This window comes from Aethalodelphis obliquidens, unplaced genomic scaffold (assembly GCF_003676395.1).
Source record: "Aethalodelphis obliquidens isolate GAN/ISIS:26980383/991018 unplaced genomic scaffold, ASM367639v1 scaffold25, whole genome shotgun sequence".
Lineage (NCBI taxonomy): Eukaryota > Metazoa > Chordata > Mammalia > Artiodactyla > Delphinidae > Aethalodelphis > Aethalodelphis obliquidens.
In genome coordinates this window covers 71,537-99,473 of record NW_020837969.1, presented here as the reverse complement: position 1 = coordinate 99,473, position 27,937 = coordinate 71,537, and the positions used below count along the sequence as shown (strand labels likewise).

The 27,937-nt window shown below is 49.1% G+C and overlaps 1 protein-coding gene across 8 annotated transcripts; it reads right to left on the bottom strand.

Moving 5' to 3' along the window:
• Window positions 1-27,347, bottom strand: DCTD (dCMP deaminase). 8 transcript variants are annotated; one of them, XM_027122499.1, is made up of 6 exons: window positions 27,022-27,152; window positions 25,125-25,239; window positions 24,409-24,544; window positions 5,319-5,435; window positions 3,655-3,751; window positions 1-1,697 (listed from the first exon to the last, which is right to left on the bottom strand). In XM_027122499.1, exons 2-6 carry the CDS (start codon window positions 25,230-25,232, stop codon window positions 1,619-1,621), a joined length of 537 nt encoding a protein of 178 aa, XP_026978300.1. In that variant the 5' UTR covers window positions 25,233-25,239; window positions 27,022-27,152; the 3' UTR covers window positions 1-1,618. The 8 variants fall into 8 exon arrangements, with proteins under 8 accessions (XP_026978300.1, XP_026978304.1, XP_026978303.1 ...); XM_027122503.1 differs by lacking the exon at window positions 27,022-27,152 and adding an exon at window positions 26,735-26,965; XM_027122502.1 differs by lacking the exon at window positions 27,022-27,152 and adding an exon at window positions 26,423-26,715.
• Between the last annotated feature and the right edge of the window lie 590 nt (window positions 27,348-27,937).

The following is a 27,937-nucleotide window of genomic DNA, read 5'->3' as shown; positions in this document are numbered from 1 at the left end:
TATTTTCTATCTTTAGGTATCTTTACTGATTTCTTGCTTCTATATACCTTTTGTTTTTGTTTTATGCATTTTACAGCAGAGGGCAGGGGGTTTGGAGGAGATAAGAGAGAAAAACTTTGAGGCGAGAAAAGGAGATTTAGAGAAAGAATACGGTAGGAAAGCAGCAGATAAGCCAGCACTGGAGACTGGAGGATTATGGGAGGGAGGAGGCCTGGGACCTACTGGGTGGTGGAGATGACCTGTCAGATCAGATGGCCACACCTGAGACAGGAGCAGGGCACTATGGAGAGAGGGAAGAGAGCCTTCCCGGACATCTCCAATCTGGTCCATAGAGACGCATCACCCTTCAGCCCTGGGGAAGGCACATGGCATCCGTGCCTCAAACTGTTCTCTGAGCATTAAAACATGTGCAAGTGTGCTTCACAGACAACACAGAAATGACATGCCCCAGAATATGGAATCCAAAACCTCAGAGACAAAATAAAAACTCATAAAGATGTAAGAGCACTTTAAAACGGTCATGATCTTTAGAATAAAGAAACCATTTTCTCAACGAAGGTACTGAGCACATTTAATAAAAATGAAATGAGATTAAAGACAAGGTGCACTGCTACCCATCCCCCAAATCGAAGTGATTAGGAAGGTGAGATGTGTGTCAATGAAGGCAGGGCACCAGGAGTGCAAGTGAGCTCCTGTCACCAAGAGATCTGGACGGAACTGACACCCCCTCACGTTCATTTCACTTACAGGACGGGAGACAGCAGCCCTGGGAATGAACCGTGCTGGCACGTGCAGCAGCGGTGCGGGGCTCCGCCCCCGGGCAGGGTGTGGACCTGGGGGCGACGCAGGGCGACGGGCTGCCTTCCCCGGGCACGACTCATTACTCAAATAAACTAATGTAAGAGCTCTGTGTCACCCACAAAGCCAGAATAAGAAGCACGAACAACAGAAGTCCCCACCATGCAGAGGCACACCGCAGCACCGCCCTGTGGGAGGCAGGACAGCAGAGCGGGGAAAGAACGCCCGCTCAGTTGCGCTCATCATCTGCCGGGACGAAGGCGCACCCCGTCCAGGACTTTTGGGCGGGTGGCTGGGCGGCTGGGGGCCCCCTCAACTCTCAAAAGCAAACACTTAAATGCTACTGTCTTGCGGCTCCTTTCCTTCCCCCAAGGGCATTACATGTGCTGCTTCATTCGGGCCCGATGTTCAGATCAGCGTGTCTGCTCATCCCGGCAGGCACACAGCCACAGTTATTTGTCCTCCCAGCACACGTGGCGTTGAAGAGCGGCTGTGAAACGCAGTGGACGACGCACGGCTGACGCCCTTCTGCGCAGCCACCAGTGTCCCAGCGAACCAGGAGACAGGAGGGGAGATGCCCGCTCCAGCCCCGTGCGCACCCACAGCTCCTTTATTTTACACCCTGAATCGACAGTTTCAACACATGCAGATTCCACGTGACAGGAGCGCGAGTCAGGAAGATTTGAGCTTTTACATTCTTCACATGTCGACTTTTGCCGTCCCGGCTATTAAAAAGTTATGTGTAACTTTAAGATGAAAGGCATTAGCAGCTTCTTAGAAGAGGATAATCCGATCTTCTGGAGACTTAATGAGATGTAAGTCACTGGAGCTTCTGACTCGGTCTGCTGTTAATTGAATCAAAGTCAATGACAATCTGGCTGCACTTTGGTGTGAATTTCCTAAAGGTAAGAAACAAAACACAAAGAGATATTATCTAGTGAGTAGTTAGAGCCATTTGTTTACTTTGGCTTAACCTACATTTTCTGCGGGGAGGAAAAAAAATTCCCGGTATTCGCTTGATATTTTGTCTCTATAGGAGCCAATTACAGTGCACCATACCGAGAGAAGCACGGACCGGAAAAGACTAAGACAAAAAAAGATGCATGGGGCGGCTTGGTTTGTGTGTTCGTCAGCTAGCTGAGTTCATGAATTATCGGGAAGTCAGAGGATTTCTAACAAGTTAGCTGCATGACATGACATCCAATGACTAGTTTCCCCACCAGATTTATCTTATTGTCTAGGAAATGTTTGCAGCCAACTTGGAATTGCTCTAAAGCAAAAAAAAGAGCACATTTTCTTTTGCTCTCAATACAAAACAACCAGCTCTAGTGGAGTCATTTTTAAAACCATGTTCTATAAATGCAGAAGTAAAATAAACCCATGATATTTTTTACGCATTAATATACCTTCTCAAGCAGGTGAAAAGAACATACATGGAGACTAAACATATTCCTTAAAAAAAATCAGTATACAGTAAATATCTAATTATTATGTAAATAAATTGTGTCTCAGAAGGCACAATAGTGCAAGAGATTCATTACGTATAACCTATATCCCTAATGAGTAACCCAAAAGGTTAGGTACGTTACCAATTACAAGGACCCCAACTGCTGACACAAAGACTATAAAGGAACTTCTTCAAAAGTTTTCAGTCTAAAAGAAGTTTCTACCAGAAACCAAAGGTGGTTGAACTGACTTGTGAGTAACACATACCTCCCAATCTGCGCCTACCAAAGGCAAAGCATATAAATATCAATGACTTGAAATCTCGATTCAAACCATGACTGTAAAGAGAATTCCCAGTGTTCCAACCTGGCAGGTTATTTTCACCTTAAATATTTTATGCCAGAGTTGTTACATCTGCAAAAAGATTTAATGTTAATATTATAAAACTTGTGAATTTTAAAATTTCTCACTATCAGAATAATTAGTTCAAGCCCTGGAAATCTACTAAAAGTAAAGTGTAATCATTACAGATTGTCTTCAGTTACTTCTGTCACTGCCCATAAAAATCTACCCTTAGAATAATCTTTAGAGCCTTAGCCCATCATATTTAAAAAGATGCTTCCTATATCCAGACAAAACTCTAATCCAAAAAAGATACATGCACCCCTATATTCACAGCAGCACTATTCACAATAGCCAAGACATGGAAACAACCTGAACGTCCATCGACAGATGAATGGATAAGAAAGATGTTGTGTGTGTGTGTGTGTGTGTGTGTGCGTGTGCGTGTGTGTGTACACACACACACAATGGAATATTACTCAACCATGAAAAAGAATGAAATAACGCCATTTGCAGCAACATGGATGCAACGAGAGATTATCAAACGAAGTGAAGTAAGTCAGAAAGAGAAAGACAAATACCATATGATATCACTTATATGTGTAACCTAGAATATGATACAAATGAACCTATCTAGGAAACAGAAACAGACTCGTGGACATAGAGAACAGACTTGTGGTTGCCAAGGGGGAGGGGTTGGGGGAGGGATGGAGTGTGAGGTTGGGGTCAGCAGATGTGAGCTTTTATATACAGGATGCATAAACAACAAGGTCCTACTGTAGAGCACAGGGAACTATATTCAGTATCCTGTGATAAACCATAATGGAAAAGAATGTATACATATATATAACTGAATCACTTTGCCGTACGGCAGAAATTAGCACAACATTGTAAATCAACTATACTTCAATTAAGAAATAAATTTTTAAAATAAATAACATAAATAAAAAGATGCTTCCAAGTGTGGAGGTCAGGCATCCCACATAGAAATTAAACATCAGACAAGGTCAAGTGTGTTTTCTTCATCAGGCCTTACAGCGCCTTCTCCTCCACACGCCTCCCACTCACCTGAAGGAAACCCCGGCCATTTCCAACATGAGCCTCGCGGCTCTTGTCTCATTGCTGTCGTGGTATTTATCAGACATGAAAATAACTTCTTTTATCCCTTAAAAGGCAACAATGAAAGAAACCTCATTATGTGCACATAGAGATACAACAAGAGGCATGCGGACGGAAGCCCTGGAGGAGTCTGATTCATCAACTTTCCTGAGGGTGCGAGCACACAATGTCCAGTGACTGAAATATGTATCTGCTGCTCTCAAATACAGCAGCACGTGGATTCTACTTAATCTGCCCTCCAGTCTTTATGGATTTTTTTTAAATAAATGCAAAGTGAAAACATGTCAAATAGTCAAGCCTTGACCCGATTAACAAATTTTCTTTACTGCAGGCAATCAAATATTCTTTATTCGCAAGGCAACGACTCCTAACTCAAGAGGCTAACGGGGGTGGTGGAGAACACGGGCAGAATCAGAGATGAGGACCACCGTGCTGCCAGGAATGGCTCTGCAGACCAGTTCAAGCCAGCCTGACAGAGGGCAGATCTGTTTCCTACCCCTGTCTCACCAGGCAGTTCTAACTTGAGGGCCAAGAATCTGGAGGGCACTTGACAATCACTCGCTCCTCCACAAGCCTCAGAAGGGACCACAGGGGCTTCCCTGGTGGCGCAGTGGTTGAGAGTCCACCTGCCGATGCAGGGGACACGGGTTCGTGCCCCGGTCTGGGAAGATCCCACATGCCGCGGAGCGGCTGGGCCCGTGAGCCATGGCTGCTGAGCCTGCGTGTCCGGAGCCTGTGCTCTGCAACGGGAGAGGCCACAACAGTGAGAGGCCCGCGTACCGCCAAAAAAAAAAAAAAAAAAAAAGGGACCACAGGAGGCTCCTCTTCCCATGCACCTGCCGCCGCCGCTGTGCTAAGGATGGCGAGGAAAACTCGCGAAGGGTCGTACACCCCCAGGGAGGGAGACCACGAGACTCCTTAACTGAGATCTTTGATCCTGATTCCACCAGACCGCTTCTGCTCAGAGATCCAGGGCTCGGGATACACAGCCCCGTTAAAGCACACATCTGGCTAACGTGGTAAGTCTTTAAATCTCAAGCCGAGAGCTTTATGGAGATAAAGTGTAGATGAATCTTAGATGCGACAGTTTGAAAAAGGTGAAATATTCCGAACACAATGGTGCAGATTTATGGTAACAGTAATGTAAGAAAAACTTCACGTTGTACCATTTGAGTCTTATGACATTTATATGCAAAGAGATGTTTAGGTCCTCATATATCTACCATATATTAGATACAAATTAAAATTTCATTTACAGACTCCCAGCTGACCTTGTTTCTGACAGAAGTTCACTTCTCTCCCTCCCCCCTAATCTATGCACAATATGTCAGAGAACAGTAAATTGACAGTAAGTACATGCAATGCTGGTGGTGTTTTTTAGCAGCTTGCAGTTTGGGAAGTTGCAAACTAAATTAAAAACATGCTAAGAATCACAGAGGATGCAATTAGTCTTAGAATACCTGGCACCATTCAAAAACAAAACACAGGAAATATCTTGCAAAGCTGATAGTGCAGTTAATTTAGATCTAAACAATAGCGATTTAAGATCAAACACATCTGCAGTGAGCAGGCAGCAATGCAAATGTGACAAATGGGAACGGCCCGGGTCCTACCTGCCTGGATGATGAGCTTAGCACATTCATTACACGGGAACAAGGCGACATACATGGTACAGCCTTTCACATCTGCTGAGTTTTTGTTCATAATGGCATTCAGCTCGGCGTGGCACACTGTGGGTTTGAAGGAGAAAGAAAGAAAAACTTAGATTGCAAGCTCATGAAGAATTCGCTAAGAGTGTTGAGGCATTCCGTTTGCCCCTATGAAATAACACAGATAACAGGCTCAATTTTTAAAAAACTGATTAGAGATGGAAAGTACTGAGAAATGCAGGCCACGTGGTCTGACAGGTTGGTGATGAGCAGCGTGGACCGCAGCAGCCCTGGGTCTGTTAGCACCTACAGCAGCCAGGAGGGGCCAAGGTCAATTGTCCCCATCCACCCCAAGCAGAGTGATGGCTCACCGCTCCCCAAGACCCACAAGGCGGGGACGGAACCACCAGCATAAAACGGCTCACTTGTGTGCTGGTAACGCACACGCAGGGATGTTCGCCAGGGCCACTAGCGGGCAAAGGGCAACTCTGAGAGCAAGACAATCAGGAAGTGAAGCTGAGCATTTCTGTCCCCAGGGATCTGCTGCACCTCATGGCCCTCAGCCCACACACACCAAAGAAAAATGCCATCGAATAACCAGCGGTTTGTCTTCCCTACGAAAACCATCCATCCACTTAATGGCCGTGGAAAGTCAAGTTCTTGCCAGACTGGTCAGTGATCCCCAAATGGTGATCCAAGGTCATCCCCAGCCTTGCCTGGGTTCAAGGTTGGGGAGGCTCCCTCCTCTCCTGTCCCGCACCTGCTGACGCCCACCCATCTTCCCAGGCTGCCAGGCTAGGTGTTCCACCACCCAACCCACAGGTGCTCCTTTGAGGGGGCTCGTGGTATTTGCCTCTCGGATCTACTCCAGAACCCCCGACCTGCTTTGTGAGCTGCTGTGTTGACTTCTAATATCATTACTTACTTTTCTGGGTGCGTTCTCTAAAACTGTTCTCCTTGTGGTGGTGATTCGCAGACTTGTCTGCCTGGTGGAACCCCCCAAGGAGGAAACCGCCAAGTCTGTGTCCCCCACCTGGAGACCGTGATGGTCTGGGGTGTGGCCTAGGCTTTGGAATTTTTCAGAGATTCTCCCTCATGATTCTAAGCTGCAGACACGTTTAGAAAACACTGCCGTGTAGAACCCTCTCATATCTGCAGGGGACCTAACACACTCGAGGCACACGAGTGCCAGATAAATGTTTACTGAATGAATTGCCATCTGGCCCTGGTCCAAATCATACAAAACTTCTAATTATAAACATGGGGGCCTTCGAAGGTCTCCCCCTCTGTCTCCAACTTATCACCCTCCTACCCTGAGCACCTTCGTCCAGGAGCACTGAGGCTGTAAAGCAAAGAACCTTGCCCACCACCTAGTTCTACAAGATAAGTCATCAGCCGCGGCACCGCTGACCTACCGTGTGCCCTGAAAGGAATTCAGGGCAAAGAACGGGAGGACGCACTCTGTGCTTTGGGAAAACAGGCACGACAGGCCCTTAGTTAGATACACATTTCAGGAAAAATTAGGGATCAATTCCAAGAAAATCTTTTTATGAACCCAGATTCTTGCATCTTCCCATACTTAGGAAAGCACTAAATTCATCAACTGAGATCTCTCTTCCTTGTGACCGGTTATACTGTATGCTGACCGCACAAGCCCCTTAGCCGAGACCGTATATATATGGACCTCCCTCGCTACGTCTTCAGAGCTGTCTCTCAGAGGGTCTCTGAGAGGCTGTCTCCTGGCTCTGGTCCTCAGCAAGACCCTGGATAAAACTCAACTCCCGGCTCTTAGATTCTGCGTCTTTCTTTTAGTCGACAAGGCCTTAAAAGAAGAGTGGCCTAAACTCATGGCTCTTGCACACTTTAGCTCGAATGTCCTCGCTCAGTCAATAAACTTTACTGGGGGCCCACTCTGGCTCAGACAGGATACAGACCCTGGTCCACCGTCCTCCCCAGGCCTCCCGTCTTCAGGGGACGTTGCAAGTGTCCCTGTGAGTCCTGCAGCAGCTCTGCAATCCTGCAGGCAGAAAGCCGAGCTGCAGCCTTCTCAGGAGATCCTGGCGAGTGCTCACCTTAGCCTACGAACACCATGATTTAGTTGTGTGTAGAAATGAACAGTCTCTGGCATTGTTAAGAAAATCTAAAGGGAAAAAAACCAGCCGTGCTTAATCACATCACAGCCCATCAGAGAACAATCCTCACTGGCTGCAGAGGGACCCGAGCCTGGCTCCTTGAGACCTTGTCCCGTAAACCCCAAGGGGTGGGGGGACCCTCAGGGCTGTCAGGGCACTGGCCTCGGAGGGGCCCCCCGGCCCCATTTCCTTCCCTGGTGACCGAGATGTTCCCAAGCTGGTATCAACACTGCTCAGTGTAAAAACAATTAGAGGAACTTGTTGCTTTTATTTCCCCCTTGAGGACACAACCCAGGCTTCTAGGTTCTGTGTAGCTCCCTGAGCCTAATGCTATGCCGTGAACATACGGGTGTTAAATATTTACTGAGTGAATAAAGGAGGAAATTCAGATTCCAATTCTTGATGGCAACGTGGGGAAATACAGAAAGTCCTCTTGAATTCAAATATCAAAAATATGCTTTCCCACCTGATAACTATTTTTTGATGGTGCTGGTATTAATATTCAGGACCAGAGTTTCTGAATCCGTTAGGAAACTCTATGACATCGTCCTCTTATGAATCTCTAAAAATTGTCACATTGACTACAAGTGTCTTCCTCTAATTCATCCGAGGCAGCCTGGGGCAAAATATACTATGTCTGGTCTGGATTCATTAACGAAAACTATCAGATGAAACAGGTTCTCGCGTGCAGCATCCGACGCCCCTGTGTAAAGGGTGGTTTATAGAAATAACACGCTGGACTATAAACAGACTTCCTTCCTCTTAACCACAAGATCACAGGACGGAAAACACAAAGCTTCTTGTTAGAGAAACAAGAGGTCTCCCGGGCATTTAGAGCAGCTGAGTGCCAGGCGCGCGTGAGGCTCTGTAAAGGGAACAGGTCACAACCCACAATCCCACACGTTCAAAAGCAGACAATGACAAGAGCGAAACTCAGGCGTCCCCTCCACACCTCGCTGCCCTCGTTCACCACCGCACACCCCAAACTCAGACGTGGTGAACACCCCCCCCCCCAGCCACCGGGCACCTGCTTCCCGAGCCTGCACCTGAGGGTCGAGGGGAGGAACCCCTGGCCCGCGAAGCCCCTGACACTGAGCCGGGCCCCTCCCACCTCGTGACCCCCTGTGCTGTGAGTCCAGATCCTCAAGTCTGAAAGGCTGTGCGTTTCTGGCCTGGCTGGCCTCTCGGCACCACGGCCTGCAGTCTCTGCGGCCCTGACCCTCCAAGACCGCCCTGTGTTTCTCTCTGGGGCTGATCCGCCCAGGCGGCACCAGGCAGACAGGCCTCGGGCCCCAGACTGTCCTCTGGGCAGACCAACGTGACTGACGACTGTCCATTCGGCTTGTTTAACGTGGGCCAGTCAGGGCGGAGGCTGGGGATTCATTCACCTGGCCTGGCATCTCCACTGGTCACTTAACAGGTAACCGCCTGGAGGAGGCCGTTCCAGGCCCAAGGAGCACCCAGCAGCAGGGCCTGCCTGCGACGGGCTTGCTCCAGGCCCAAGGAGCGCCCAGCAGCAGGGCCTGCCTGCAACGGGCTTGCTCTGGGGCCCTGGCTGGCCTGACCGCAAGGCCGAGCGTCCTTCCCTGTATTCGCGTCCTCTCAGGCAAGTCTGGAAAAACAGCTTTGCTACGGGAGTCAGCCCAGGGTTCAAGGCCCAGTCTTGCCACTTAAAGCTGTGCTCTTTGGTTTGCAGGAGTAACAGTGGCTCCAACTAACTAAATAAAAGCAGTTTGTACAATCCCAAGGGAATCCGGTTTTTAGCTTTTCCCCATGTGTCCAGTTTCCTCCCCTCAACCTCTAGAACAGCTGACCTTCTCCAAGGCAGGCTGTCGCAACAAAACATGAGGCTTCTCTTCTGTTGCCGCCAAGGGCTGGGTCCTGCTCTCGGCAGCCCTCACCAGGCGTCTCCTGTGGTGCAGGCTCCCGCGGCCCCATTTCTTCTTCTTTATACACATACACTTAGCCCCCATTCTGAAGACGCTGCCTTTTCAGCACTTTGCGTCTCTTTTCTTCTTCCTTTCGAGATGAAACTGTCTTATCTACAACTGCTACTCTATTTTTAAAATAATCACCTCTTGGCGTTATGATGCACATAGAACCTCTAGTTTTCTGTAAAACAAGGCTTTCTCAGCTGTACATCCTGAAATCAGTTTAGTGAGTTATAAACAGCATTTTTTCCTCCTTTTTAAGGAAACAGGTGGAAAGAGAAGGCGAGAGATCAGAATGCATCCCACGTGGCAAGGTTAAGGAGGTTCCTGAAAACTGTTTCGGGTGTAAACTATGTTTGCTGCGTCGCCGTGTAAAAAGCTTAAGAAATACCAGTCTGTGGAAACCTGTTGGCCTCTGTAACGTGCTACTACACGCATACAACCAACTACTATAAACACACAAACAAAAAACTAAGCCCTAATTTATAGCCTCTGCCGATCTCTGTGGTGGAAATACTCCTGCAGGGCTAATTCCAAGCCCCCAACGTGTGGTGCGTAGCTGGGGAGAGACGTGATGTGTCGGATCTGCTCCGTGAGCCCACAGGAGGCCATCCCCACACCCTGCCGGGCGGCCTCATAGTTACCTAAACGCAGTCCTTTTCTGGCTGCAGTCTCTGGGCTCCCTGCTCTGCTGGCCCTTGATGCGTGACCACCCCACACCCCCGCTCTAACCCGCTCAGCATCACCAGACCACCTCTCTGTGGGTCCCTGTGCTGCTCTCACATTTCTGGGCGTTTCCCAAGGCTCAAGCCTGCTCTTTCGTTTTCCTCCCATAGTCGTGGACTTTAAGGATTCATCCATCCGTAGATTCTGAGAGAACAGATCTACTTGTAAAACCCTGAAATCTACATTTCTAACCCCAATTTTTCCCACCTTCTCTGCAGGCCTCTTCTCTGGGTGGGCTGAGTCTTCAACTTTTCTCACTATGATAGAAACACTCCGTAGATATCTGATGGCACTAAATTAAAGAATACATTTATCTTTTTTGAGTGCTAGCGTTTTTATGATGTGGCTTCGGAAGAGCTGCAGCAAGAACTACAAATAGGGCTGAGTACGAAAACCAACCAAGGAGGATGGCTCTGCTACTGACCTTGAGATAAGCCTAGTTTCTACATTCAGAGCAGGAATCAGGACCAAGTATTCCAAAGATACACAGTGTCTAGAAAGTATTCAAAGGAAGCTAAATTGTTATATACACACAAGAAGACAAATTTTCCATTTACCTAGAATTACTCGTCCGTGGCTGAGCAATAAGCCAAAGAAATCTCCAAATACTACATCGTATCCGTTAAGCACAAAGTGACACAGGAAGCTTCAACGATTCTCCATTGTTTAAAAGGAAAAGAATCAAATGCTGAAAATAGCAGATTAACGCGTATGAAGGTCTTGATTGTTTCAGGTAACTATAAGACAACTCACACGCTTTGGTCTTTTTTTTTTTTTCTTTCGTATTACTAACTGTCAGAATTCAGAACTGCATTAACCTTGGCCCGCTGAGAAGAGACTGCATAATTAGAAAACTGTATTTTTCAAATTCCCTCTTACTAGGGCTTGATTAATCCTTACTGTCTCATGTAGGCGTTTCTCTAGAAGCTTGACAGATTAACAGGATATATTCCACCCTTGGTTAGATTTAAGAGATTCAACATTTCATAGATTCAACTTTCATCTCGTTTCATGTAAGGCTAATACGACATCTATTTCAGACAGCAGCATTGTTAAGGTTACTTAAATAGGTTTAAAAAAAACACCTCAGAATAAGGCTAAACAATTGCTAACTGCTGCACAAATAATTTAATAGCGTGATTTACCCCAAACTGATCGTCATGTGGCTACCAGGACATGATGGGAGATACTGGGGCCTGATAAAACTTGGGGTCAGGAAAACTATGTTTCTATTCCAGTTAGAGAAAGCCTCCAGGTAGTTTAAAATTCCTCATTTTTAGTAGTGCAGGATTTTTACTTGAAGAAAATGACTTCCTGGGGCCTGAGGACTATTCCACCAAGGCTGGCCTGGAAAGTGGGGCAGGCTGGTGACACAGCCGGGTTAGGAGCAGGAAAGAGGTCCAGACACAGAGCACCTGTGGAACTTAGCCCGACCTGCCCTGCCTTCTGCCAACACGCTCCAGGCTGGTCTGTACAAGCGTGCTCGGCGTCCCTGGGGACTGCCCCCGTGCCCTTGACTGATGGCTGTGACGGTTCTCGGGGCCAGGCGGCCACCAGCGTTCTGAGCACGGACACTTCAACTTGCTGCCAAGAGGGAGGGCCCAGACTCGAGAGCCAAGAAGGGTGCGCTCAGGGCCGTGAAAAGGTGGGACGCTCCAGCCTGCAATTAATAACTGACACAAAACGGGGTACCCGAGTTCAAGGTTGACCTGTGCATTTAAAAAAATAACGCAACGTTAATTTTTACAAGATACTCCACTTCTGATGACAAAGCTCTTGGTCATTACTTCTTGAAATCAGGGTCCAAGTGTTTTGACTTCCGGCGTCATACAGGGATCAGAGTGGCTGAATCGGACCCGTCTCTCTCAGAGCACGGGTGCCCCCCTGCTCTGGGTGCCCCTCAGGTGCCCGATGGAGGCTTCCGCTGAGGGGTGGGACGTGCACCCACTCCTCTAACAGTTCCATTTAGGGAAGCGCTTCCCTGCTTCAGGAGTTGGGACGGAATTGCAACTACTTATTTCTTAATTATTGAAAGATGTCCTGACGGCCTCATCTATCACCACCAGCCTGCAAAGGACCCATCCTTCAAGTCAAGAACTAAACAAGAGAATAGCCTCCAGATTTAACCCTTCCCCAACCTCCCACCCCCAGCACCCCACAAAGGTCGCAAAGTGTTCAGTGTCACGGCTACCCCCAATCCAAAGCCAGAATCTGGCCCCAAACAACGTCACCCCTCTGCCTCACCTCCGCTCCATGAAGTTTCCATGTTGGTAAGGCAGTGACTGGACTCGCTATCGAGTTGTCAAAGGATCTGAGGCTACGGTGGGTAGGGGAGAGGGAGAACCGGCTCAGGAAGGGACAACTACATTACTTCTCCGAGACAAACCCAGCGGCACAGGTCTGGTGGACCCCGCCCGTGCTTCTCAGCCTCTGCCCCAGAGCCCCCGCCACGGTCTTCCTCTCTGACAGCTGCTAATGCCCCAAAGCCCACTTCCCTCCCACGGCTTCTCACACAGAGCTCTGCCCATCCCCGTCCCCCCTTACCCCCGCCGGAGGAGCATCCCTTGGCGCCGGGCTGCAGCAGGGAGGGAAAGTGGTTTCCAACTGTAGACGCCTCCCAGATGCGTGTCGTTCTAAGTCTTGGTTGCCGGCAGAGCGCCTACAGGCCTGGGCGCTGGCACTGCAGGAGCTGGCAGGTCCCCCCTGCAGAGCCCATGCCCCGCCAGGCAGGAGACGCCCAAGCACGGACAAACCAGAGCCAGGGCTGCAGGCACCGCAGAAGAAAGGCCACGGAAGGCGGGAAGTGTGGCAAAAACCCAGGAAACAAGGGCTCAAATGCACCGTTTGTAGACAGAGGGGAGCTGAATCCGCAGGCAATACTGTTCCTGCAGAAAAATGTATCTGGATTACAGATGGCTTTCAGAACCAAGGGGGCTAAAACCTGGCATCTGCCGGCACCGGGGCACCAGGGTTCAAGCCCAGCCTCATCAACGATGAACAGGAACACGAGTACCTTCCCTTCCTAGCTCGCAAGGTTACAATGCCGAGCACGGCAGAAAATCGCTTTGTGAACTAGAGAGAATTCTGCCGGTTAAGCCACTGTTACCAAGTCAGAACTGCACGTGTTTTCTGAGAACAGTGGCGTCCAATCCAGCTGGGTCTTGCTATGATGAAGACCTGTGGGAGCCAGGAGCAGGGCCCTCCTAAGCAGAGGCGACAGGTGACAGCACTTGGGCCTCACCTGGCCACACCCCAAACAGTGGGAACCCCTCTGCTAAGAACTGGATACGACTGCCCCGCCAACCCCATCCCCTGAACAGTTAGTGGCTTTTCTGTTCAGAAGATAAAGCAACTGCGCCCTCCTAGCTTCTGGCATTGAGGGGCGCATAGTTCAGTGGAGAGTCGTCCCTTATTACAGTCTAAGGTTGTAAGTGAAAATAAAAAGGAGTAGTGATAATGCAGAGGATCCCAGCCCTGCCCCTGGAAAACATCTGGAGTCTGTTCTGTTCCCACCTGTGCCCAGAGAGGAGGTCTCTGCTGGAAGAAAAGGACAGCAGAAGGGAATTCTGGCCAGATCTGGGATCTGAAGAGGACGAGCTCCCTCAAAAGGCAGTCGGCAGGGACATACATACACTACCAAATGTAAAATAGACAGCTAGTGGGAAGCAGCCACATGGCACAGGGAGACCAGCTCCGTGCTCTGTGACCACCTAGAGGGGTGGGATAGGGAGGGTGGGAGACGCGAGAGGGAAGAGAGATGGGGATATATGTATACGTACAGCTGATTCATTTTGTTATAAAGCAGAAACTAACACACCATTGTAAAGCAATTATACTCTAATAAGGATGTTAAAAAAATAAAATAAAAATAATGTAAAAAAAATTCAAAAAGGCAGTTAAATCCTCCAGGCTCTGCATGAAGCCTCAGGCTCAGCTGCCTGTGGCCCAGGCCACTCCTGGAACAAGGCTTTGGGCTGGTCCAGAGACGCCCCAGAGCCCCGCTTCCTCCTGCATGTACCCCAGCCGTCTCCTCAGACTCTGCCCCTGCCCCCAGCTGCTAGTGTGAATGACCCTTTGCATCCGGTGAAGCCTCAGCCTCCTGGCCTATGAACCTGAAAGAAAAAGACCTCCTTCACTCTGTATGACAGACTCTAGGTCCATCCACCTCACTACAAATAGCTCAATTTCGTTTCTTCTTATGGCTGAGTACTATTCCATTGTATATATGTGCCACATCTTCTTTATCCATCCGTCTATGGACACTTAGGTTGCTTCCATGTCCGGGCTACTGTAAATAGAGCTGCAATGAACACTGTGGTACATGACTCTTTTTGAATGATGGTTTTCTCAGGGTATATGCCCAGTAGTGGGATTGCTGGGTCGTATGGTAGTTCTATACTCCAATAAAGATGTTAAAAAATTAAATTAAATTAAAGTTTAAAAAAAATAAAAATTGTGATCTTTGTACACACACAAAGACCTGCCTCTGAGACCCGCCACCAGGACTAAAATCTGTGATGAGCACAGCACCGAAGATGGACTTGGTAAATGTCGGTGTCGCCTGACCTCTCCTCCCGGGCTGCTCGGCTGGGCAGACAGGAGGACAGGCGTTTTTCCTCCCTCCCTCCCTGCCCCCTTCTCCTCACTGCCTCTTGCTAAGGCTGCTGGCAGCAACTCAGGGCACCCAGGGGATCCACTTAGCCCCAGTGGTAGTGCTTAGGGCTAAAGAGACTCCTGGCTGCGGTGCTTCCATTATTGACGATAAAGCCCCCAGAACTCTAATTACTTTGCTTCCCTGTGTGCTAAGGACACACAACCAGGTCAGAAGGAGGAGGGAGTGGAGACAGTGTGAGCTGAGCCCACCTCCCTTTCCACTGTCCACGCGCGATACATACATTGCTTGACGTCTAATACGTCCTGAGGAAGCACAGATAGCAGCAGAACACTCACCATGCTGGACAGCGTTGTGACGGAAAGACCCACTGCCAAGCTTCAAAGCTTCCCTCTCGCGTTAACGGCTTTTAAAGGTGAACCGGGACTGACCGAAGGGCACTGGAACAGCAGTCAGGACCTGTGTTCTAATCGATCCCAGCTCTGCAAGGCACACCTCGGGTGACGCGCGGATCCCGGTCTGGGGTGGAGAAGACGGGGCTTACCGGATCTAACTCAGGACTCCCAGGAGAGACCACACTTGCGACCCTGCCCTACGTTTCCAGGGCGGCCCAGCTCCCTGCCCCACACAGCCACCTCTCGTCTGCCTCCGTCCCCTTTCAGCTCCTGACCGCCCTCATCCTCCACTGGAATGCTGCAGTGGATCATGTCTCCACCTGTGACTCCATGACCCGAAGGTGGCAGGTTGGCTGTCACCCGCCCCTCTGCCCTCGCCTGGCGTCCTCCCCTCACTGCTGATCCATGAGCTTGGGGGCCAGCCCCCTCACATCCTCAGCCATCTCCCCCTTCTGGACCATCCTCAGCTGCAGGCAAACGCGTGCTGTAACGACAAACACACACGGACCCTCCCCTCGGACAGACGGCGCACACCTCTGCCTCGGCCCCTCCCTGCTGGCTGCCTCTACCATTCTGCTCTCTTCCCAGACATCTCAAAACCGGATCTGCATCTGCCCTGCCCATTTCCTCGCCTTCCGCTCTTCCTTCAGCTGCTCCAGTTTGCCTTCCAGCGGGCCCGCCCCACGGAGCTGCCCTCTGCACTGCCAGCACGACTTGCGCGGTGCTAAACCCCACAGGCATATTCCCACCTTCCCGGACCTCTCGGCAGCCTCTGGCGTGGCCTCCCGCCTTCTGGAAGCGCTGCCCTGTGTGCTTCCTGATACCACAGCCCTTCTCTACGGGCCCTTCCACTCCCCCAGCCGCCGCTCAGGGATCTGGCCAGGGCCCGGCCTCTGCACCCTCTCCCTGCATCACCTCGCCTACACCCGTGATGCCACCCAGTGCTGGCACACCACGCTGACTCGGCTGTCCGCTCGCACACCCAACCCGCCGACCTCACACCCTCCCTGGGAGCTCTTACACACACCTTCAACCCCAGAGGCCCAGATCTCCCCCCCTCCCCTCCCCCAACCCTAGGCGCTCAACCAGAACCTTTGCAAGGAGCGGCTCTCCCTCCCCAACCCTGCACCACCAGCCCTCATGATGCTGCCTCCCAAGCACCCCTCTCCCCACCTCCTCCCCGCTGCCCTCTCGCCCGGCCTCCTGCAGCTGCCCCCGGCTGAACAACCCACTTCCCACACCCCCAAACTCCTGACCCTGCGGGCCCCCAGCCTTGCCGTGTTACTCCGGCCTTCACCCGCCAGGCTTGGGCCAGACGGTCTCCTTGCTGCACAGTGATCTAGAGCCTTCCTCCTCCAGGGCCTTCACCCAAGCATCTCTCTCTGTGGAACGCGGTTCTCATCCCCAAACACCCATTACGCCATCTTTACCTGACGGGGGCCAATCAAATCCTTCAGATCTCTGTGTAACAGTCACTTCCTCAGAAAGAAACATTCAATACCATCTGTTTATCCCATTCATGTCTACCTGCTCCACCATCAGTCTGCAAGCTCCTTGAACACAGAGAACATGTACATTATTTACTGCTGTAGAGCGCCGGCACAGAATACATAAAATAGATGCCCTGTAAGTATCTGCTGAGTAAATGAACAACTACAGGTGAACATGCTCGGAAAAATGTCATGTATTATAAAATATAGCTACAATTTTTAAAAAGCAAGACGCCTTAAGAACTCACCAACAGACAACTCAACCTGATATGAGTAGATGACTCATTTGTACTTATTTCAATTTCTAACTCAAGTTAGAAGTTATAACTCACTCGCAGAAGGAAAAAGGACATGAGGAATTCTGCTTCCCTTTTCCACCTAAACTCAAAATTAATGGCATTTTGAACAAAGTCTTTTAATTGTAGAATTTAAAAATTCATGCTCACTTATCATATTCAATATTTTAAATTTACTATGGCATCTATCACTTGAAAGCACACAGATGAAATTTACACCTCCATGCACTGGCTAGGACCTGCGCGTCAGACGGCACGAGCAGAGAGAAGACGGGCACATTCCAACCACCCTGCTTTCACCAATATTCTCCATTTATCAAGGGATTTCCTGAAGCCAGGCCAGTATCCATGTTTCAATAAACATCACCACATGGACAGATTCACAAAAGGATTTCTCAAGTCCTTTCTTTCTATGTGGTCTTAGCATAGCCTCCTGTCTCCAAAGAGTTCTAGGTGTCTCTCCTCTCTTCATACATATTTTCTTGTATTTACACACGGGGTCCTTTTCTTCACTGCTGTCCTCCAACCTTTTTTCATCCATGTTTGTGGGGTAACCTACACTCTGTGTACCATCTCCATCGGTTTATATTCATCTCAGAACTGGAGCAGATCTGAATCACTAGAAGGAGTTGCGGGGGAACAAAGCCCGTTTCTCTCTATTAATTTGTCCACACGCACAGATGCACAGTCCCTCTGTGTCGCTGCCATCAGCAGCTGTTTACTGCAGCTTTCACCCCAGGATGCTTCCCGAACACCCTTAAAACCCCTTAAGCAGAGAAACAGCACCCTAATCAAATAAAATCAAAGCTATATTGTTTAATTTTTCCCGAAAACTCTAGAACTGGAGGAGTCCTCAGTGATCGTTTATTTCAAAAAGATACTGAGAAGTGAATGTCAAGTCGTGTATCTGACAACCCCACAATCCCTGGGTTTATGTACATACACCACCCCCGGAGCCCCGGCTCTGGACAGTCAGTCTAGGATTCTCTCACTTGAACCTGATAATTGTCATTTTAAGCACTGTGGAGCTTTTCTTAGCCAACATGCATATTAAAGGTTTGTATGGTACCACGCAAATATAAAACAAAAGTCCTAAGAAGTAAAAGTAATAAACAATATAAATAGTTGCAAAAATCTCTGGGAACCAGATTTTATTGCCTATTTCTGGGAGCAAACTATATACATATATATATATTCTACTTTAATACCAGTATTAACAAAGCTTATGAAAGATAGAGTCTTGATGAAAAAACTCAAAACAAACCTTAATAATTCAGGCCAATTTCAGAATAGATCAATCAAAACCCACATAACTGACAGAACAGACCAACAGAATAGAGACTCCAAGGTTCAAGGAGTGTCAGGTGCTCCCTGGAACCACGATGATGGCAACCCTGAGTTTCTAAGCAAAGGCTTACCAACATAGAGAATTAAAGAAGTTATATTTATCATTCAGATAATTAATGAGCTCACATACTTAATACAACCTAAAATAGGCTGAGTGTGGCCCTGAAATTCTGTTGACGCTATTAATCTCTCAATAAACCTTTTATTTAGAGAGATTGTACAAAGACAAACTTCAGCCCCCTTCCTGGTCATCAATTTGGAAATCACTAACCTTGAATGATTTTTAAGTTTTATTATAAACGTCCATGAAGTAAACTGACTTTTTATAGACAAAGACCGATATGTGTATTTTCATGGGTAGGTTTGATCCTATAGATAAGCATTTGAGCTTTTCCTACATCTGCTCTTCAGGACAGGTAGTTACAATACATTGTTACTATACATCCCTTGTAGACATTCATGGTGAAACAGTAATCTCTAGCTCTTAGAAAATAACTAGCCCTGAATTTATAGATTAAAATGTATAGATAAAAATCAAATAAATGAACAAAATCATGATTTATTCTTTTCTGAAGGCTGTTTATGAACACTTATACCTGAATGTGAAATACACTTATGTTAAGCTGGGGGGAGCCTCATTCATAAGCCGTTGTGTTTCCCTGTTTGTCTAAAACACCGCACGGTGAAACCCGAGTTTGCCCCTCTTTTCCTAAAAACAATATACTTTATTTTTTTACTGTAAACTTGCTCCAAGGTTTTCCATGGATTACACTAGTTATTTTGTACAAAAGTCCCTAATTAGGCCCACTGTCAGGCCACAAGTACTGGATGGCTAGGCAGGGTCGCCACCAGTGAAATTAGAATTCTGCAGGAAAAGAAACAGCAAGTCATCAAATCCATGGATCTGCCTAACAAAACCAGAGGGCATTCAATTTCAACCGGCTGAGGGAATAAATTTGGTCTTAATTACTAAGAAGCTCTTACGTTGTGAGTAAGTTGCAGCTTAAGAAGGATCAGCCTCCTAACTTCTTGATAAATTAGTTTCTCAAGACTAACCTTTTGGATGCCAAAGAAATACATCACATGCGTGGCAGTCGGGAAAATGTCAGTGTTCAAAGGGGTAAAAGGTAAACGGCTAAGTAATCACTAAAACGACATCTACGCATGCTTAACAACATGCTAAATCTGAAAAATAAAGACTACATTTAAATAGAAAATTTAAAGAAGCACTGCCACACGCTGGCAAAACTGTTTCAAGCCGCCACGCTGAACTCTTGCCTTAATTAATTTCCAGCATTTTCCTTCCCAGCATTATACTTTTTTTTTTTTTTGACCACGCTGCACGGCATGTGGGATTTCTTAGTCCCCCCGACCAGGGATCGAACCCGCGGCCCCTGCAGTGGAAGCGCAGATTCTTAACCAGTGAGAGTTTTCCTGCATAAATATGAACTGACTCTGGAAAAAGTCTCATGCCTCCATGTCTGCCTGATGCATCAGAGTGCGGGGCTACCCCCATCTTGGGACATCAAGACTATGGTCCCCTCCACGAGTGCGATGCAACAGCCAAAGCAATCCTGGCTTCTTGATTGACTGGGATGGAAGAGGAGGCCAAGCAAAGAGGCCTGCTTCCCCACAAATCCCTTCCTCAATGGGAACCAGCACGGCAGGAAAATGCATTCAAGTTTGATGGGCGTGGGAGCTCTGTTAAAAACGTGAAGTTTAACAATGGCTCCCAAGGAAGAAAGAAGTTGATTCTATGCCAGCACTCTGGTCTGTAAACCATGTCATCAAAATTGGTTATGAAAACCTGAGGAAAGAGTGATCTCTGAATTACCACAAGTGTTTCGCCTCCATTTTATAAAATTGGTATTTTGATTAAAGGTGCTTCACTGATGAATCGCACGAAGAGAAAGGAACTGAAAGTGTCAGCTGAGCGCTTCGCTCTGGGGTTAGCAACCACCCCTCATAAAAATTGAAGTCTTCCAAAGTTTTTTACAAGGTAAATTAGATATATCTGCTCCTTTCCAGTTTTTTTTTTTCATTGTCATTCATGTGAAAAGGTGTCACTATAATAACGCTGGCTTCTTCCTGCCACTTACTGTTACTGACATCATACTATCTTTTGGATTTCTCAGGAAAAAGATGAGATAAAAGGCAGTTTCCTTGGCAGGGGGAATTTTCATTTTCCATATTAATACCACATTATAATCAAATCGTTTCAATGAAGTTTTGATCCTAAGCCTGGAAGAACAAAAACACCCTTTAAAAATGCCTCTCTAGAGACACAGCCCAGAAAAAACACCATCTCCCTACTCTGTTACACGTGTTCTGTGTTTACCTCCCCTTCCACAGAGTGTCAATCAAGACTAATGACTTCCAAACTTACAGAATTAATAAGGAGAATTAAGCTATATATGTTAACCAGTAAACTTAAACTTACACAGCTCCCAAGCTCCCCTTGGGAGAAATGTGAAGGGAAGCCAGGGGCAAACGGCTTCCTGCTTCATCCTAGGCGCAGGGCACCACCACCTGAGCTCTCGACCTCTGGGGGGTCATTTCATCGAAACCTCTGTTTGTTCAAGTGCATAGCGAGAAGAAAATGGGTGGCTCACTGTGCTGCCATGTACCCGCTTCAGAAAAGCCGAATTCCTGTGCCCCACCGCCCCCGCAAGGAAGCACAGAGCGCTGGCCTCGGCATTGGAAGATGTCACCCTGCCTGTGTGGCACTGTATTAGTTACTTAACGTTTCTGGGCCTTCAGGTTCCCATCCATGAATGAAGTGGGTAGCTTAGACCCCGTGGGCACAAACCCCAAGGTACCACTGAGGTTCTGCCAGGGCTACAGGGACGGTCCACAGACTGGCAAACATATGTCTAGCACTTACATACACTTTTTTCCAAACATCAGGAAAGTTCAGATTAATGCAAAGTTGTTACTGATATCAAATAGCTTTTTGTCATCATGGATCTTCTTACTCAAAAGATACTAATAAAAGGTATGATCTCACTTTTGTGTGGAATCTAAAAAACAAAAACAAGCTCACAGATACACAGACCAGATGGGTGGTTGCCAGAGGGGGTAGGTGGGTGGGAGGTACAAGCTTCCAGTTATAAAATGAAGTCCTGTGATGTTCAGCATGGTGACTGTAGTTAATAATATAGTACTGCACACTTGAAGGCTGCTAAGAGAGTAGGTCTTGCAAATCTTCATGGTAAGAAAAAAAACTTTGTAAACATATCAAATACTGATACATACGAACCATCATGTCCTATACCTGTAACTAATGTAACTTTGTATGTCAATTACACCTCAGTTGTTTAAAAAAGATACTACTAGTTTAACTAGCATTATATAGGGGTCTTGGAAGGTTTTTTTGACATTTAAAAGAGGGTCCCCATATACTCAGAAGAATTAGGAAGCCAGTGGTCTGGAATCTAGATAACCTCTAAAGCTCTACAGGGATGGACACAGAGTCATCCCTGAGACAGCAGCCCAGCCGCCGTTAACGCTCACCCAAGTCCACACATTATCACTTATTTTTTTTGACTTCTTTTTTTTTTTTTTTTTCGGTATGCGGGCCTCTCACTCAGGCTCCGGACGCGCAGGCTCAGCGGCCATGGCTCACGGGCCCAGCCGCTCCACGGCATGTGGAATCTTCCCGGACCGGGGTATGAACCCGTGTCCCCTGCATCGGCAGGCGGACTCTCAACCAGTGCGCCACCAGGGAAGCCCCATCACTTATTTCTTTTAATTAATTTTCTTTAAGTCTTAAAACAGAAAAAAAGAATTTGCATTTAGTCAATTAGCAGCGAACATTTCTATTACATCCAAGGCTACCTAAACATTTACTTCTCTGTGACCCAAAATCCCTTCAAAAGACCAGACTGAGTGGATACTTCACAGCCAGTCATAGTTATTCAGACTTAAAGCCCATCTCTACATGTATTATGATGGCAGTGATACTAAATGCCTTTTAAAAACCACTCAGTACGTTCTCCGACTTTCACGGCACATCAAATTATAGGCTTACTCTCGTGAAAGAAAACTGTCTACATTCTAACACAGCTACATGTAAAATGAGTAATTGATAAGTAAGGCGCAAAGAGCTTTGAAAACCTAGAGGTATCACATGGATAGTAAAAAATAATGCACACAGACAACCAGTGCCCTGAAACTCAGCAACCATTCAACAGAAAACAACCAGTGGAGCTGGACAAATGCCGGTGTGGGTTTTTTTTTTTTTTTTAATTCCTTCTGGAAAGGAGCTCTGAAAGGTACTCTCCAACTTGGACAAAAGGCAAGTGTCTCAGAACAAACACAATTAGCTACTGGAGACGTTCTGCAAGTGGGAAGTCGGGGGATGGTAAATATGCTGCAAAGCCTTGGGCTTCTAGGTCACTGCCAGAAATGTGCCTGGGGCTCATGGTGATTGAAGGAGGCACAGGTCCTACGGGAGAGCCGCCCTGTAACCAGTGAGGACCCCTCTACGCCGTGCAGACCACTGGCATCGATTTGCCACCAGCCTCAGCGTCACAGACTGACACCTCCCAGGAACTCCTCTACAGGGAAGCTCAGCGCCGGGACCCACAGCCCACTGTCCTGATTCAGTGAATACGGGCTGCGGTCCTTACACACATCACCGTGGACCTTGAATTCAGCAACCCTTTCATCTTTATATGGGACCTTGAACTGTCCTGTGAAAAAGCACCTTTGCGTGTGCCTACAATGAACGAATCATTTCCCTTCTTTCTCGTCATTGAAAGCACACAGAACCAAAAGCAGGGTGACCACGAGTTTCTCAGATACACTGGCGCATCTTTCCCGCGCTCCACTCGGCTATAAAGCTGAGGCTGAGAGGGCAGTTTTACCCTCTTTTCCCCGGGATCCGACTCTTCCTTCTCTGCCAAGGGGGCGAGTTAAATGGACTAACCCGACGATGAAATCCCCTTAATCACGGAACTGTTCTAGTCCCTGAGAACCCTGAGTGCTTTGTAGCTCTCCCCAGTCTCATTCTTCAATTCCTTCTCCACCTCCAGGCACTTTTTTTTCTTTTTCTTTCAAAAACGAAGCAGTTGCCCTGAAGCAGCTTAGAAAGAAATTTATGGGGCTTATTTAACATGATTAAGGCCCAGGGACATTAGTAAAAATATATAACTTAGGCTACATGTAGACTTGGAGCTCTTCGTGAGAAAAACTCCAGAGGAAAACCTAGCAGGGAAGAGCCAATGAAACAGAAAGGGCTCACACGACACCGGACCCTTATTTCCTGAGGGCATAGCTTTCCCATTCGGATGGCCTGCATCTACGGTACTTCCAGCAGAGGCAGTCTGTTCATTTCCAGACATAAATTCAGGTCCAAACGTTAAGAAAATTCAGCAACCAGCATATGCAGCCCAATGCGCCTCTTTACAGCATTAGTTGCATATTCTCCAGGGAGTTAAAGGAAAAGGGAGGCTTGGCTGGTCACTCCCAGATAATCTCTGAAGCGAGTCCCCCTGGGGCTCAGATAGCCAACAGATTATAACAAGCATCCTCTCCTAATTTAAAGATGAAAACCAGAGTTGGCCAGGCCAAAGGTCTCGCGTGCGCATCTGGCTCGCGGTCTGGCCAGCGGCCACGCTGGGAATGCGGCGCCCGGGGAAACAGGAGCAAGCGACTGCATCATCCCTCTCCGGGTGTCCAGCTCACAGCTTGTGTCCTGCTTCCCAGAGACGAGCTTGAGCCAGATTTCCTCAGTAGAGGAAATGCACGCTGCTTCTCATCAGAGCAAAGCCCTGGCCAGTACTTGGTTACCTGGCCCCGCTCCCAAGTAGCCAAGAAACAAATGGCAGGGCCACCTCCCCCGGGGGCTGTGGCACTCTGCAGGGAAGCCCACCACCAGTGAAACACGCAAGGCCCATGACAGAGCCCTGGCCCCAGGGCCAGGCTGTGTGACCACTACCACGCCTCCACTTCTTGGCTCCCTTTGGCACTTAGGGGAAACTGGGGTACTTCAATAGGAATTTTTTTCTTTCCAGCTGTCGGTAACAACTGAAAAGGAAGATGAGGCTTTCTGACCATCTACCGTATTTAAGCACTCACCGAGGCTATGACACAAGCAGAATGGAACACACAACATGCCCTACCGTAAGGGTATTTGGTATCCAGTATACTCTCCGCTGTCCTCCTCCAAGGCAAGAGGTCATCGCTGCATCCATTTGGCATTCCATTGTACCCAATGCCCACAATCTTGTTTTCTGCATTCACGATGCAGGCTCCGACCTACAGGAAGACATGCCCAAAGGCTTGGTGACTTCGGGTGGCTGGTCTGCCAGTGGAGAGGCAGTAAGGGAGACCAGAGGCCTGCAGAGCTCCAAGATGGGCACGCTACTTCTGGAGGGGCTAAGAGCTCTGTCTCCTTGGGGTACGAGAGGCACTGAACGATGGCATATGACAATTTACTCTCTCACAGGAAGAGGTAAGCAGGCAGGAATGCAGCACAAAAGACAGCAGATTTCCTCTGCTTTTTGTAAGTTGGCAGGTGTCCACTGAGCCTCTTCCTCTTGTAATTTGCTCACTTGCAGGTACCTCCGTGTCTGTGAGTGTCCAAACATTCTCCTGTAAAACTCACTTACCGGGCCTCCCTGGTGGCGCAGTGGTTGAGAGTCCGCCTGCCGATGCAGGGGACACGGGTTTGTGCCCCAGTCCGGGAAGATCCCACATGCCGTGGAGCGGCTGGGCCCGTGAGCCATGGCCGCTGAGCCTGCGCGTCCGGAGCCTGTGCTCCGCAACGGGAGAGGCCACAACAGTGAGAGGCCCGCGTACCGCAAAAAAAAAAAACAAAAAAAAACAACTCACTTACCTGGGAGTTTGGATCTTTGCTCCTCTGTGCCGATAAGAAGGCCACTGCCATGAAATACTCAGGCCATTCCAAATAGTCATCACGTTTTTTACAGGGAAATTCACTCATGCTGGGTCTGGAAGAAAAACACAACAAAATAGCAGTGAGCAAACACATGTTGGTCAATCTGCTTTCCAGTTCAACCCAAAGCACATTTCAACTTTGGATCGCCAAACTCAGACAATTTCAATTTACATTTATCAATCAGAAATCACAGCACATGAACCCCAGACGGTCTCTGGTCTTCAGAAAAAAAAAAAAATAAGAAATGAAGTTACTATTTCGGAAGTTTGGATTCGGCTTGTATGGCTGCGCATCCCCAGATATTACACCTATTTACTGCTTTCTCATAGGATTTTTTTGCCGGTTACTACACATGCCTGCCCTACATATCACTGGCATCCTTTACCTCTCTCCCTTATCACATGGAGCCAGCAAAAGAGGGCAAGGGAGAGGAGAACAACTATTGATCATCTAATATAGTTCAGACACCGAAGGTTATACACATTATCTCACTGAAGCCTCGTTCTGAGCTAAAGGTAACTAACATCCCTCTTAGAGACAGGCTCAGAGAATATAAGCAACTCTCCCTAAACCACACCGGATTATTCTCCATGCCAGTTGGATTCCATTTGGAGCTGTCCCAACTGTGATAGTCATGTGTGCCTTCCCTTTCGCTTAGTTTCCCCAGGTGGGACAGACGTTATCCACTGTGAGTACTGAACCAAAAGAGGAGAAACGATGAAGACTGCCAAGTGTCGTGAGTAAGGCAAGATTTCGGTAACACTGCGCTCTACTCCCGGGCAGGCACAAGCGGTCTCTCCTACAGGAAGAGAGCCCTGAAGGGACCTAAAGCTTCCAGTAAGCGGGTGGGGGGATCCTTTCAAGGGAGAGGAACCAAGGGCAAGGAAGGAGGGCAACGCAGAAACCCGGTGGCTCTCAGGGAAAAGTCTGATTTTTAATGTCAAGGGCTGAGGATGGGGAGGCTTTCCCAACAGCTGGGCTTCGGGACCTCGCTGTGAAGCTGACGCGACCGTGCAGCACGTCGGTGCCTGCTGGGAACCTGGTTACCCACTAGGTACGCTTCCCCGATCCTAAGGGTCCTGTAAACCCTCTTAACGCGAAGCGACGCTGGACGGAACTGGTTTACCACGCGGTTTAAGGGGCAGCATCCAAAACCGCTGCTGGGGGCCCGGAGGGGTGCTGGCTAGGCAGGAGGCCAGGCGAGGAAGGAGAGCGGAGGGAAGGGAACTTACTACCGGCTTAGGATTAGCGCTCGCTGGTGCCCTGCAGCCCCGCTGCAGAACGGACCCAGGGAGACACGGCTGGTCACCGGCCCGGCCGCAAGCCACGCTCCTCCCGCCCCTCGAGGCCAACCCCGGGACGCAGCCACCGGCCCCGCCGCCCACGTGGCAGCTCCTCTCGGAAGCCCCGGAGGCCGCCGCGCGCCCCGCCAGGTTGACCAAGCGCCGCCGGCCCCGCGCCGCTTCCCCGGCAGCACGTTGGACAGGGAGGGGGCGTCCCCGCGGTCGCCCGCTGCCCCGGCCGCCCCTCCGCTCCCCGCCCGCGACCTGCAGGCCGGCGCCCGTCCCCGCCGCCGCCGCCGCCACTGTCCCGCCGTCCCGCCCGGGAAGGAAGTCGGCAGAGGAGGCGGGGCCGCCGCGTGGCCGGAAGGTGGCGGGTCTCCACGCCCAGGTCGCCAGCGCTTCCTCGTCCCGGCCGGCCGGCGACCTTCCGGGGTGGCGCACGAGCGGCCGCGCCCGGGCCGCCCGCCCCCTGTGCCGTAGCGGCGCTTGGGTTTCGCCCTTGGCTTCCATCTGGCGCCCGCGAACGAGCGCCGAGGCCGCTGGGCCGGCACCTGCACGGTCGCCCCGCCACCCCGGGTCCTCGGACGGCACGGCTGGTGGCCGCGCCCAGGCCTCCGACTTCTTCGAAACCGCTGCAGTTTCAGATCTCGGGATCTGAGGGTCGTTTCAGCGGTTGCTGGCGAGGGTTTGGGGTTTTTCCTCCTCACTTTTTTCGGGGCAGGACTGAGGGGAAGCGGTTTGGGCCCCTGGAGCGGGCCTGCGACGTCGCCGGAGCAGCTTCACCGTTCCTCGCGGGAGGGGTTTGTTGGCAGGCAGCGAACCGGGTCGGGCGGGGAGGCGCTGCCCTCAAGGCACAAATGCCTCGAAGCTGCATTTGCATAAGCGCTGGGCTTGGCCGGCTTCGTTTCCTACGCCAGGCGTGGGGAAGAGCCTGAGACGCGTGCTGAACGGAAGCCTGCTCCCCCTTCCCAGCCCCACCACTGTGCACACGCCTTCCTGGTGCTCCCCGTAACGCTTGCAGGCTATACAATTGTGCATATTTTGTTAACGATTGTTAGAAAGATCCGAGAAACTGGGTGCAGGTCAATAGGGAAGACCTGGGATGACATTTCTGAAGGCAGCTGCTCCAAGGAACGAAATCTGATTTTCTTGAACTTTCTTATTCTCTTCAGACGTCTAGCCCCGCAGTCGCTGGAACATTGGTTACACGGCAGAGAATGAGGAATGGACCCCTTTCTGTTTCACACGTGGGGCTTGAGGATACTGTGAGGACTCCATAAATAATGGCTACTGTAGCAATCCTGAGTTCCGATCAGCACATTCCAGATCTGAGCCTCGAATCCAAACAAAAGCTTGTTAACTGTATTCCTTTAGCCTAACAGAGGAAGAATGATCAGGATAAACAGTTGGTTCTATCTAATTTCTCACTACAGCAGGCACATCATTCTTCATCTCCATGGTCCATAC

Bases quoted from the DNA above. Each gene is read 5' to 3' on its own strand.
- DCTD (XM_027122497.1), bottom strand. From the start codon at position 25,280: ATGTGTTTGCTCACTGCTATTTTGTTGTGTTTTTCTTCCAGACCCAGC. The intron at 24,545-25,124 runs GTAAGTGAGTTG...GTCTTCCTGTAG, and splicing joins GCAAAGATCCAAACTCCCAG to GTCGGAGCCTGCATCGTGAA. The intron at 5,436-24,408 runs GTAGGGCATGTT...TCAAACCCACAG, and splicing joins GGATACCAAATACCCTTACG to TGTGCCACGCCGAGCTGAAT.